Below are 13,457 nucleotides of genomic sequence, written 5' to 3' on the forward strand. Positions count from 1 at the left end.
ATAGTATGTAAACAACCTATTCAGTATTGCATAAGGTAAAAAAATGTCGACTTTAGTCGATGCTACGGTCACTCTATGCATTATGTGCCCAAATATCAATCCAAATCTAGAGAGTAACATGGTTGTACCTTGCATCAACCATCACGAGAATAAAGGGCGTCAACACTACTACACTATAGCCAAAGCGATGTGCCAATGGAGAGAATTGGCCAAAGCTTTAACACGGGGTGAAGATGGAATTGAAAGGGGTCCATCACCTTCCACCAATATAATGCAAACGTATTAATATTTTTTTAATTTAATTCATTGGCTAAAACTACTTCATCCTTATGAAATGGTTATTAAGTTAAAATCTTACCGTCAATGTGGTAATGGTGTGCCACTGTTAGCTACTTCATCCTTATGAAATGGTTATTAAGTTAAAATCTTACCGTCAATGTGGTAATGGTGTGCCACTTTAACAGGCCGCACATAGTCTAAAAGTGATAAAAGTCTAGATCGATAAATAATATTTCAATACCAAAGTTATTTTCTTGTTATACGGAAGAAAAAGAAAAAAGAAAGTAGAATGCTACACAAAGTAAACTATTGAGGTCTCAAGTTTGAAACCTGACTTAAGAGGTTTTTCTTTCGGTGATAGAGTTTCTCCTTGATGGTATTCTTGGCCATGTACCCTCATATTTAAGATGAAATTTCCGATGATCCAAAATTCGTTGCTACACTTCCTTTTGTAGGTGTATAGTATATATATATTGTTATGTTATTAGTAGTTGCAATTATTATTATTGCATTTTTGTAATAATAATAATAATAGCTATTATTATTATTATTGTTTTTGTTGTTGTTAACTTTATTAATTTAAGGTAAAAAATTGAAAAACAATCATGAAAATGTGAAAAAAAAAAAGTAAAATGTGCTATAAAAGTACACCATAACCTATAATAATATTAATTTTCTTCACCATCTTCTTGTTATCAGTCCACACTCGTCTGAAAATTTTCCAACGATAATCTATTTCTTCTTCCTTCTTTTCTCAGTATTAAAGTAATTTCGACCAATGTGGAAAGCTATTGGTCTCCTTCAAACAGCAACCCAAAGCTTCCAAGTACTTGCCACAACGTCCATAGAACCCATCAAACGAACCCACATCCCATTCACATCCTCTTGTAAAACTAGAAACATCAAACCTCGGCTTTTCACTGAAAGGTCGGGACCATACACTTTCTTTTTGTTTGTCCTAAAAGCTAATGTGAAGAATATATCACCGCATTCACGCCTCCCATAACTTCCGCCAATGCCGGTTATCTCTTCATCAACATCAAAGTCTATCTGTGGGAATCAATAATTTTCATGTTAAACATTTATTAAGTCTTGATCCTTAGGTTAAATCATTAAATCACACATCAATATTTTAGCTTACATAAACACGTTAACTTTTAACTAATGTCTATAATTGGACTGGCTAGTGAACTAATGTTTAGCTAAGTAGCACGGGAACGGGTACGGGACCAGGATACAGGGACGTTACAGGTAAGGGAAACGGCAAAAATCAAAAATTCAAGATACGGTTACGGCAAAAAATATATATATATAAAATATAAATATATAATAAATAGCTATTTATAATTTTTTATAAATTTATAATGTCAATTTTAAACATAGATTTATATGTTTAAAGACCAAAATGTCAACACATATATTGGCTTGACCTAAATGACCATTTTAGTCCAGTAACTCGCTGATGTTTTATAACTTGCTGATGTTTTAAAACTTACTGAGATTCTTTCAAGAGATTTTATTTCAAACGACAACTTTCATTCAAAAACTGAAAACACCTAGGGATGAGAGTTAATCACCGTTGTTTGACTCGTTTGAATATTGTTGGCTTTGTCATAATCCCCACCATATTGTCTAGAAGAATGCAACAAACCATTGGAATCTTCCACCTCAAAAGTAAGTGAATGAATCCATTTATCGTAATTTATCTTTATTTTCCTCAGCTTTTGATTGCTCTCAAGCCGAAAGTAAAATAAAGGCCCATCCGTCGTTGCGCCCCATAACTTGGTTCGTGGACCCTAGTATCAGCAACACAACACAGTTAGAGCATGTTTGGGATTGAGTTTAAAAATTGTTTATTGGCTTATTGGTTTTTATTTTTATCACACCAAAACTACAATAAAGAATTCAGGAAATGTTTACTTACAACTTCTGAGAGCGAACTGATCGGTGTATCCTAATATTCAATACACAAAGTTTACATTGTAAGTTCAACATCTAACAAGATCGAAACTTACTAACAATCTAATTTAAAAAGTATCATGATAACTTACAAGTTGGTGTTCCAAAGCGATTTCTAGATCTTGGGCAATTTCATCCATCGTTGGGCGTTGTTTGCGATCGTCATTGAGGCATCTGAAAGCAATGTTGAAAAATACTTCTAACGAACGAGGCTTCATTTGTTGTAGCATATTAGGAACTATGACGTTGTTTAATGTCCCCTTCTCTTGATGAAACTTCACTAACCCAGATAGAAATTTAAGCTCGTCTTCATATTTCATAATGAATGCAATTCTCCCGCACAAGACTTCAAATAATACTACTCCAAAAGAATATACGTCAGATTCTTTGGTGAGCACCCCACTAATAGCTATTGCGGATCAAGATAGCCAAACATGCCACAAGCTCTAGTGACAAGAAAAGTGAATTGTTGATTGGCGGGACCTACTTTAGACAATCCGAAATCTTAGCTTCCCAACGGGCATCTAGCAAAATATTTGAACTTTTTATGTCACGATGGAGCACCCTGTGCTCTTTTCTCACACCACCATGAAGATAATTGAGTCCTCGTGCCGGACCAACACAAATATGAAGGCGCTGCACCCATGTGAGGTTTTTGGAGTCAAGGTAGTTGTCGAGGCTTCCATTATACTCATGTCTGTAGACAAGAACTTTCTCATTACCTTCGTCACAGAATCCAATGAGAGAAACAAGGTTGCCATGCTTGTAACTAGCAAGCATAACAATCTCCATTAGGAACTCGTGTTCTCCTTGCCCGCCCTCCACGTCTAAACGCTTTACAGCGACAGCTGTACCTGGCTCACTTGAGCCGATGGAGGAGGGGAGTTGACCTTTGTGGACCGGCCCAAATCCACCTTTTCCAAGTAAATTTTGGTCAGCAAAGTTGTTGGTGGCAGCTTTGATATCCTCAAATGGGATTCTCAAGTGATCTAGTTCTTGAAGGAGAGTCATGATATGTGAACTTTGTTTTTAAAAATGCAATGAAACAGTCAGAATCTGAAGGGGAAAGATAATGGCAACTTAAACTGAGTTGGCACTATCAAGTTTAAGTGCAGATCTAACAGCAAATTGAGTTGACTCTAAATTTATAATTACATCTTGTTTGGATCTATGAAGGTAGAGACATGTGCATTAAGTATGAACATAACTACTTTATTACTTAAAAGTCTTATTCCAAGGGTATATAATATATATACAAAGCTCATTTGAATTCAATGAAATTATTTTAAAGGCAAGCTGGCAATCTGGCATGGAATAACTATATCAATTTTGTTCTATATTTTTTGCCGTATTAATTGTTTATTGGATTATATCGAAACAGAAGGCAAACGGGCAACAAGCTGCGCCGCTACCACTTTTTGAATCGCAAAACCCAATCTTTTAAAAACTATATTTGCTGATCTTGGATTCATAACATTCTATATTTACCCTTATGTTTGATCGTTTACTTTTTGTGTCCAGATTAACAACTAAATAGTTTATTGCCTTTAAAAAGAAGGAACAGTATTTGAGTTTGTTTATTGGCAGGGTGACTCATGAATCAGAAATATGACATTTAAAAAAGTTCATTAGGAAATTTCTTATTTTGAGGAATTTAATTCAACTGTTGACTATAATTAGTATCAGGGCCTCCCGAGAATCATTGAAAATTTTTAAATAGAGACAAGTAAATATTTAGGCATTAAGTAGAAAAGTTATTTTTAATTAGGTTTAAACAATTAAATATTTAAACAGACTTTTTAGGTTATAGTTTGGACTGTGTAATTTGTTTTTAATAAAAGTTGACTTAAATGAATTGGGAATTTGATTTGAACATTAGAAATGTATAAAAAATTCTTTAAAATATTTCAGGCCTACCTAGGTGATTGACTCGAGCTCGGCTCATTTACTATTTATTAATTATTTTTTATACACTTATAATTGCTTTTATATATTTTTTCTATTATAATTTTATATATAAAATAATATATATTATTTAGTTATTTTTATTTGTTTTTTCATAGCATTATATATATATTAACTAATAATTATAAAAAATATATATTAAAAAATTATATAAATGGCATGCTCGTTTAGGCTCGCAAGCCGGCTCGAGCTCTATAAGTGAAACTCGGGCTCGGCTCGTTTATTAAATGAGCTTACTTTTAGGTTTGAGCTTGGGCTCGGGCTCGATTCAGGTCGGCTCGATCGAGCTTTTTAACGAGTCGGTCTCGAGTAGCTTGTGAGCAGCTCAGCTCATTTGCACCCCTAGGCGCAGGTTTAACCATGACTGATGTGTTGGAGCTCCAGGCAACTTTAACGGGCCTTAAGGTTAACTGTTGAGAAGGCAGCTGCAACCAGGAAAGTTGAAGATATTACTAGATGTGCAAGTGTTTACAGCGGATGGCAGTTGAACATTATCAAGTCTTCAAGTAAGAGATTGTTGGGTTATGAAGGCTCAATTGGTATTGGGCCCGTTTCGTTTTAGAAGGCTTAATTAGTGGCAAAAGATTAAAAGGGCAGGCGGCCCGGTTCTAATTTATATTAGGCCCATTTTTTTGTTTTCTTGGGAACAAGTTGTTAACCCTAAAATGTAATTATAAATAGTTACCTTGTACTTGTAATCCTTATCACAAATGGGGAGAGGCAGAGCAATAAAGAGTTTCTTGATTGCAGCCTGCGGAAGTAGGTTAGTTTAGACCGAACCACGGTATTTCCTCGTGTTCATTTATTGCTTTCGTGTGTGTGTTCGGTTTGTGTGTGTGCAAGATCCTAACATATATGGCACCAGAGTCTTTACTTGATCTACGATATATGATGCATATCTTATTCCATAGTAATCAATAAATCGACTAATAAGTTGTTTCATGGCAAACACCTCGACAAAGATGGTAGCCAAACATATGCAGTCAAGGCCTTCACCGACTTGGTGACGACACCTTAATGTTTAAATCAATAACATGTAATTCATCTTTTTAGAAAACAGTGGGAAGGTAGTGTAGATATGTAAATACATGGCAACAAAGATGGGTTTTTGAGGTATGAAATGGTAGCAAGAATGGGTGTAATGTATAAGCCATCATATGTGGGCAAATATTTGCAACTTTCACAACAAACTTCATGGTTGAACATAAATATGAACCATATAAGTACTTATACTTATTGTTAAGTAATATATATATATATATATATATATATATATATATATATATATATATATATATATATATGGCCTTAACGCGTGTTTAGCTTTAATTAAATTCTTCAACAAACTTGCCAAATTCTAACAAAGTCGTCTATGCTTCCGACAAAATGCTAGTTGGTCTTCAAACAGCAACCCAAAGCATTCAAGTACCGACCACTACGTCCATAGAACCCATCGAACAAACCCATGTCCCATGATACTGAAAAATGAGTGTCATTCGTCCCCTCTTCACCGAAAGGACCAAAGTTACCTTTATTCCTCAACCTTTGATTGCTCCTGAGCTGAAAGCAAAATAAGGACCCACCCGTCAGTGATCCCCATAACCTGGTTCGTGGACCCTAGCGTCAAGCACACAATTATTGTAATCAGATCCTTTTTATAATGAGGTATATGCATAGGGGAAAGTTAACGTACAAATAAAATTAACGTGCTAATTGTGATAATCAAGTAGAGTAATTGTATAATCACATTAGAGAGTAATTATGTAATTACTCTATGATGAAATTACATAATTACTCTACTTTTATATAATTACTCTTCTTGATTCTCATAATTAGCACGCTAATTCCATTTGTATTTGATCCAAACCCTATATATATATTACAATCGAAAATGAAGAAAACGATTACTTACAACTTCCGAGAGTGAATTGATCATTTGTGTATCCTAATATTCAATACACAAAGTTAGTGACCATAAGTTCAAAAACTTATTAATAATCTAATTTTAAAAATATCATGATAACTTACATGTTGATGTTCTAAAGCGATTTCTAAATCTTTGACAATTAAATCCATCGTTGGGCGTTGCTTGCGATCACAATTGAGGCATTGGAAAGCAATATTGGTGAATACTTCTAACGAGCGGGGCTCCATTTGATTTAGCAGATTAGGGTCTATGATGCTGCGTAATGTGCCATTCTTTTGATGAAAGTGCACCAATCCAGATAGAAATTTACGCCGGTCTTTGTATTTCATAATTAGTGCAACTCTCCCGCACAAGACTTCAAATAATACTACTCCAAAAGAATATACGTCAGATTCTTTTGTAAGTATCCCCGTACTAGAATATTCCGGATCAATATAGCCTAGCGTGCCACAAGCATTAGTGACAAGAAAAGTGAATTGTTGATTAGCGGGACCTGCTTTAGACAGTCCGAAATCTGAAATTTTAGCTTCCCAACGGGCATCTAGCAAAATATTTGAACTTTTTATGTCACGATGTAGCACCCTGTGCTCTTTTCCCACACCGCCATGAAGATAACTGAGTCCATGTGCCGCACCAACACAAATACGTAGGCGTTGCACCCACGTGAGGTTTTTGGAGTCCAAATGGTTTTCCAGACTTCCATTATCTTCGTATTTGTAGACAAGAACTTTCTCATTACCTTCGTCAGAGAATCCAATGAGAGAAACAAGGTTGTCATGTTTGTAACTAGCAAGCATAACAATCTCCATTAGAAACCCACGTTCTCCTTGCCCGCCCTTCACATCTAGCCGCTTTACAGCGACAGTTGTACCTGGCTCACTTGAGCCGGTGGAGGAGGGGAGTTGACCTTTGTAGACCGGCCCAAATCCACCTTTTCCGAGTAAATTTTGGGCAGCAAAGTTGTTGGTGGCATATTTGATGTCCTCAAATGGGATTCTTAAGTGGTCTACTTTTTGAAGGTGAGTCATGATATGTGAATTTTGTTTTCAAAAATGAAATGAAACAGCCAGAACCTGAAGGGGAAAGAAAATGGCAATTTAAATAGAGTTGACATTAAATCAAGGTTCGGTACACTTATTTGGATATATGAATGTAGAAGCATGTGCATTAAGTATGAATATAACTGTTTTATTACTTATAAGGTAGAGACATGTGCATGTGCATTAATTACATCGTTCTATCGTTTACTTTTGTGTCCAGATTAACAACTAAATAGTTATAATATTGCCTTTAAATAAGAAAGAACAACCGTATTTGAGTTTGTTTATTGGCAGCGTGACTCATGGGTCATGAATCTGAAATATGAAATTTAAAAGTTCATTAGGAAATTTCTTATTTTGAGGAATTTAATTCAACTGTTGACTTTTTAGGATCAGGATCATCTCTAGAATCATTGAAAAAAAAGAAAAAAAAAATTAAATAGAGACAAGAAAATATTTGGATCAAGTAAAAAGTTCTTAACCAGTTGCGCTAGCCCAGTTGGCCAGGCAAGTGATGGGAGACCCGGGTGTCTTGGGTTCGATCTTTGATGCCGACCGGATTGTCTCAGAGCATAAAAACCTGTCGTGCATTCGGGCAGGGTGAGCCAACTGGGTTTTACCAGCTTGGCCAAGCCACTTGGATGCCAGCGTGGGCCCCGATAATGTCAACATAGTCTGGCCTAAGTGGTGGTGGAGCCGCATTGCGGTCGCGATACCTCTTAACTGAGAAAGTCGCCGTTCAAAAAAAAAGTAAAAAGTTCTTTTTATTAGATTTAAATAATTAAATATTTGCAGAATTATAGATATTGTTTTTTAATGTTTGTCCCCAATTTCAGTAGTTGTCCCTTCAAACGTGCACCATTCGAGCTTGTCAAACCGAAGGGTTGTGACCTGTAATTGTTAAAATTTATGACAGTCCACACTTTTCAGCTACAACTAAATCTCCAACTCAGCAATTATAGCTAATTTATCATTAGAAACACAACTAAGCATTTGGGTTGTTGAAACCAAACAACCTCCTAATGATTTATGACATAAAGCAGCAGCAGCAGCAGCAGCAATTACAAAAGTGTTGATAATCCTAGAACAAGTGATGAATTTGTGAAACAAAACAATTAATGAGATCCATGTCTGTCTGTGGAACATGTAAGTAGATGGCTGAACAAATCAAAATTTTCCATCTAATTCTTTTTCCTAAAATAAATGCAGCTAGTTTTGCTGTTGATGGTATTTTAGAACGTCGGTTGTATTCAAATCGAATACCTTGCTAATGTCTTTTAATGTACACTTGCTAACATCATTTCCGTCTCCAATCAGTCTTTCAAGCTCCTCAGATGCCTGCATTACCTGCACACACATTTACATTCATTGTAAAATGATAATAATGCATTTAACTAAGGTTACAAAATAATTGATAAAGAAAATATGCAGGCTTCGCACTGTGTTCATAGTATTGTTAGGTTTTCGAGTTTGGGATATACAGATTTCACGTGGTTTCTTGGGTTTGATTCAAGATTAATTTGGTTTTTTCTGATTTACTGAAATGCTAATATGTTTAACAATGAGGGCTTATTTTACTTAAATGATAGCCTATATCAAATATATATACATGAATGCATTAAGTCATTTAATAATACGCAAATCTATACTTAAAACATTAATTTATAGGGAGCCACTCTACATTATTACATATAACATATTAATGTTTAATTTGCTTACTAAAAAGATAAAAGCATAAAAAGTACAAAACCCTTGCATGTCAACTAAGCAAATATGCAACTCGACAACAGATACTATAAACACTAGTTGATAAATCACAGATAAAAATACTTAAATAAAAATAAAAAGCATACAATCATTAAAAGTTTAAAACTATAGCATATTATTAACACGTCCAAATAACATATTATCAAAACCTGGTTCGGTTGACTGGAATGGAATGGACAAGGCAATGAAATCAGAAATGCAGTGGAATGGATCATTATCAATTTATCATGTTAAGTTGAAGGAATAGAATGATTTTTCAAGTAAATTTTTTACATTATGTAAGATGTATAAATTTATCTCTACTTCATACAATATTTAATAGAAGTTATTGAATTTTTTTATATAAATCATAAATCATATTAAACATAATTAAGCCCATTAAAACCGTAACTTGGATTATAGAGGCATACTTCCTAATTAATGTTGGAAGAAAAAATAGGTTAAACTTCTGATTTTCTAAAACATATTTCTGTTATTGAAGATTACATAAACAAAACTGAAGATGAGCTAATTGAAAGGAATTAATCCCCCCCGGAACCAAGGTTTTTTTTTTTTTGAAGGGGGGGGGGGGGGCGCGTATGAGATTGCTTATTTACTATTGCCTTTTAAAAAAGCAGTTGGAATATGCCACTTCAAACAGTTTACCCAAAGCATCTTATTTCACCCTCAAATAAGCAGTTGGGGTAAGCAATACCAAACACCCTTAAAACAGTTTTAACAGTTCTACCAAGATATTATTCACAATACTGTATCAACACTATCTGATAGATCAAAAGCTTTGGTAAACTAAGATTGTGAGGTGTAATTTACCAGTGGGGGGTGAGTTTCCTCATCTGAGTCATTTTCTGATGCTTCATCCCCATGCTCTTTCTCAGAAGAGTTCTGATTCGTTGAGGAATCTGATACCAGCTCAAGAAGTTTTTCACTTCCCTGAAGAAGTAGACAAAGTGAGTGCGTGCACACACATCACAACATAATTCATAAAATTTAAAAAAAAATGGGGATGCGTGCAAAAATATGACATGAGATATAACAATATGACATCATGGATAGGTTAACCAAATAACAAAGGAACTGATCATTAAAGAACCATAACAAAGAAACTAAAGGCACGTACTTAAGAGTAGTTGACGGGGCTTTAGAAGCTTAACTAACCTTGAGAGCTTTCCAGTGGGAATAAGTGCGAAATAATATCCAAAAGAAGGGTACATTTGGCAAAGGTAGAACCTAATAAAAAAAGAGGGTAAATCTTTGAAGGAAGTACTAAAAACGAACAAGCCTTACAGCAGCCTAACACTGATTAAAAATGAATGAATAGTATATTGAAAATGAACTTTATTTTATCTCAAAAATCTAAAATTCTATGTGATACAAATTTTGCAGAACAAGAAATTATATTTATTGTTTATTTTCAGAGCCAACTGTGGATAGATATACATACAGCAAAAGCAGAGGTAACAGGGAGCAGTGTGACAGATCCATAAAAGTAATTCTTATGAACAATAGTCCCCCTGCAGATCAAAAAGAAAAAAACTATAAATTCAACATCAAAATATATCAATACCTTGGATTGAACAAACTAATTACAGAAAGACACTAATTATAGGTGCCAATTTAACGAAAACATTTATAAGTTAAAACCTACAAAATGACATATCAATCAAATTGCCATAATAGCAAACCAAACTATCAAATAGTTATTCATGTAACTATATTTCAAGTAATGACTTGTTGCATTAACAAGAACAAATACAACAAGACTAAATTGTAATTATCAATAAAAACTTCCGATAATACTAAAACTTACTTTAAAGCAATATGTCTTAATCTTCGTCGAACAAGCCTCGGATTTAAACTTCACACAAAATCAAACACAAAGAGTCAGTATTCAATATTCAGCGATGTCCAACATTATCTTTATACTAATTTGCCCATTAAACTTGTTAAAAACATCCAAAAACCAGTACTAAAAATATGATGATAATAAAAATAAACCAAAACAAACCTTGATGGGAATACAACCTCCACACCAGTTAACTGCTTCGGAATTGACTTCAAAAATATCTCAGACGGCTTAACACGCGACAAAAGCTTTAATCCCAAACTACATATCAGAATCAATAAAAATAACACAATCAATTCCTCATATCACATAATACCATCAACATCACACAACAACACAAAATACTAATTATTATACACCTATGAATTTAAGTTTTCAGGAGTTTTTTTAATACTGAAATGGACTTGATTATTTCGTTTTTGAGTTCAGTTGTGCCAGTTAGAATCAACAAAAATAACGCAATCACTTCCTCAAATCACATATTAACATCAACATCGCGTAACAATACAAAATAATAATAATAATAATTATTATTATTATTATACCTATGCATTTAAGTTTTCAAGAAGTTTTGATACTTGATTATTTTGTTTTCGAGTTCGAATATGCCGGTTAGAATCAACAAAAATAACACAATGAATTCCTCATATCACATAATAACATCAACATCACACAACACAAAATAGAAAAAAACTATTATACCTGTGAATTTAAGTTTTCAGAAAGTTTTGACACTGAAACCGACTGGATTATTTTGTTTTCGAGTTCAGTTGTGCCAGTTAGAATCAACAAAAATAACACCATCAATTACTCAATGCTCATAATACATAATTACATCAACATCACATCACATCACATCACATAATTTCACAACAATAATATTTATTATGCCTATGAATTCAAGTTTTCATACTGAAATCGACTTGATTATGAGTTCGATTGTGCCAGTTAGAATCAACAAAAGTAACACAATCAATTCCTCATTTCACATTATCACATAACAATACAAAATAATAATAATAATAATACCTATGAATTTTGTTCTTAAAACTTCCAGGAGGCGCCTTCTCGAGTCAGGACCACGCCTTATTCATCTACACAAACAAAAAAACAATCAATACACAAATAATAAATTATCATTAACATAATAACATCAAATTAACACAATAAGACAGTGCCTTATTAGCTGCGAAATCGATACACAGCTCGACATTAGCCGCAGTCGATTTCTTCGTATTCGAAGAAATCTTCTCCCAGAGCTGTCTAAGCGTGGCTGGAGACTGTGAGGATTGAGATTGCGTGTTTGACCGGTCAATGAATCGCATGAAGCACCAGTTCCTCCTGCCTTTGATCGGAAACACTAATAACCTAGCTCTCATGATCAATGGTGGAATGGAATTGAAGGATTGAAACAGAATAATAATAATAATAATAATAATAATAATAATAATAACTGAATTTGGTTTGGTTGTTAATTCAGTTGAATCACAGGAAATGAAATGGAATCGGAATTGGAATTGGAATTGGAATGTGAAGATGCGAGTGTATACGCAGCGGCGAGATTTTTCTGATAGTGGTTTCGGCGACTGGAATTGTTTAATAATTGGTCCTTGTTTATTTTGTTTTTTTCGAATAAGCACGGGTTATTCGGTTCGGATTGTTCGGATTTGAAATTTTTAGAACCATGTTCAAAACCCGATACGAATTATGGGTGTTCGTATACAATCCGAATTGATTTCAGATGAATTTGGAATGGATTCAGATAATCCGAAAAACCCGAAATAAACTGTATAGCAAACGTTCAAACTAACATTTAATGAAGTAAAAATACAAAACCAGAAATTAAAATAAAACGTACACAAACAAAAGTTTAATTAAGCGCATGTTTGGAATTGAGTTTGAAAAATGCTTATTGGCTTTTTCAAAAAGCCATTTTGAAAAGTCAGGATTTGAGGCTTTTGGAAAACTGTTATTTAACCATTTCAAAAAGCTAAAATAAAAAAGATTTTTGTGACTATCACACATTTTAACTTATTGGCTTTTTGAAAATATCAAAAAGTCAATAAGTATTTTTCAAACCAATAAGCCAAAATCCATGATCTATCATAATTCTACAAATTAAAATAGTACATGAATAAAGTCAAGCGTCAAATAATTAAAACACATGTTATTTATTCGGATATTCAAATAATCCGAACTATCCAAAATTTTTTGAAAACCATATCCGAATTAGTTATTCGGGTATTCGGATCGAATTAGAATATCCAAATAAGAATTCGAATCAGATTATTCACGTTTCGGGGTTTTTTTTTTTTCCGGATTTTCTGAACACCCCTAATGCATATTGAGTCTAAAATGTTTTATTTTTGACTAAGGTGTCATTATCGTCAAGATCCTTGAGGTTTTCAAATCTTGTCATTTCGTCTATTTTACTAATCTATTAATTTTTTAACATGAAGTCAGGGTATTTCTGTCTTTTTACCTATTTAAATGAAGGTGACTATTGGCCAATTGTGACCAAGCCTTACGGTATACATGAAATTCTTAATGTTAAAATATAGAAATACACCTGAGGAAGAAGGTTGTTACATCGACCACGGTTTCACTCAAAAAACAATAGATGAAGAGAATTAATAGTGTTTATATTTAGTGTAAAATATTATCAATAATTTTAATA

General features: G+C 33.7%; 2 protein-coding genes and 1 pseudogene across 2 annotated transcripts; all 3 read right to left on the minus strand.

The window, feature by feature from the left end:
* Positions 1 to 2,721: 2,721 nt before the first annotated feature.
* LOC143612416 (putative serine/threonine-protein kinase PBL22 pseudogene) lies at positions 2,722 to 3,249 on the minus strand (annotated as a pseudogene).
* A 2,343-nt stretch (positions 3,250 to 5,592) lies between these two features.
* LOC143612417 (putative receptor-like protein kinase At2g23200) lies at positions 5,593 to 7,158 on the minus strand. The gene is made up of 3 exons (XM_077086404.1): positions 6,232 to 7,158; positions 6,116 to 6,148; positions 5,593 to 5,763 (listed from the first exon to the last, which is right to left on the minus strand). Exons 1-3 carry the CDS (start codon positions 7,156 to 7,158, stop codon positions 5,593 to 5,595), a joined length of 1,131 nt encoding a protein of 376 aa, XP_076942519.1.
* Positions 7,159 to 8,338: 1,180 nt separating this feature from the next.
* LOC143612418 (uncharacterized) lies at positions 8,339 to 12,159 on the minus strand. The gene is made up of 8 exons (XM_077086406.1): positions 11,954 to 12,159; positions 11,810 to 11,854; positions 10,943 to 11,041; positions 10,745 to 10,792; positions 10,379 to 10,448; positions 10,093 to 10,164; positions 9,748 to 9,867; positions 8,339 to 8,517 (listed from the first exon to the last, which is right to left on the minus strand). Exons 1-8 carry the CDS (start codon positions 12,157 to 12,159, stop codon positions 8,380 to 8,382), a joined length of 798 nt encoding a protein of 265 aa, XP_076942521.1. The 3' UTR covers positions 8,339 to 8,379.
* Between the last annotated feature and the right edge of the window lie 1,298 nt (positions 12,160 to 13,457).

This window comes from Bidens hawaiensis, unplaced genomic scaffold, assembly GCF_021521415.1.
Source record: "Bidens hawaiensis isolate Kalapana, Puna unplaced genomic scaffold, B.hawaiensis_p1.1 tig00034580_1, whole genome shotgun sequence".
In the NCBI taxonomy this organism is placed as follows: domain Eukaryota; kingdom Viridiplantae; phylum Streptophyta; class Magnoliopsida; order Asterales; family Asteraceae; genus Bidens; species Bidens hawaiensis.

What these genes read in the sequence shown, in the direction of transcription:
- LOC143612417 (XM_077086404.1), bottom strand. Translation starts at nt 7,158, where the DNA reads ATGACTCACCTTCAAAAAGTAGACCACTTAAGAATCCCATTTGAGGAC. An exon ending in TCGCTTTAGAACATCAACAT is followed by an intron (nt 6,149 to 6,231) that starts GTAAGTTATCAT and finishes ATTGAATATTAG; the next exon opens with GATACACAAATGATCAATTC. An exon ending in TCAATTCACTCTCGGAAGTT is followed by an intron (nt 5,764 to 6,115) that starts GTAAGTAATCGT and finishes TTTTGCTTTCAG; the next exon opens with CTCAGGAGCAATCAAAGGTT.
- LOC143612418 (XM_077086406.1), bottom strand. Translation starts at nt 12,159, where the DNA reads ATGAGAGCTAGGTTATTAGTGTTTCCGATCAAAGGCAGGAGGAACTGG. An exon ending in CCCACTGGAAAGCTCTCAAG is followed by an intron (nt 9,868 to 10,092) that starts GTTAGTTAAGCT and finishes CTACTTCTTCAG; the next exon opens with GGAAGTGAAAAACTTCTTGA. An exon ending in AGGAAACTCACCCCCCACTG is followed by an intron (nt 8,518 to 9,747) that starts GTAAATTACACC and finishes ATGTGTGTGCAG; the next exon opens with GTAATGCAGGCATCTGAGGA.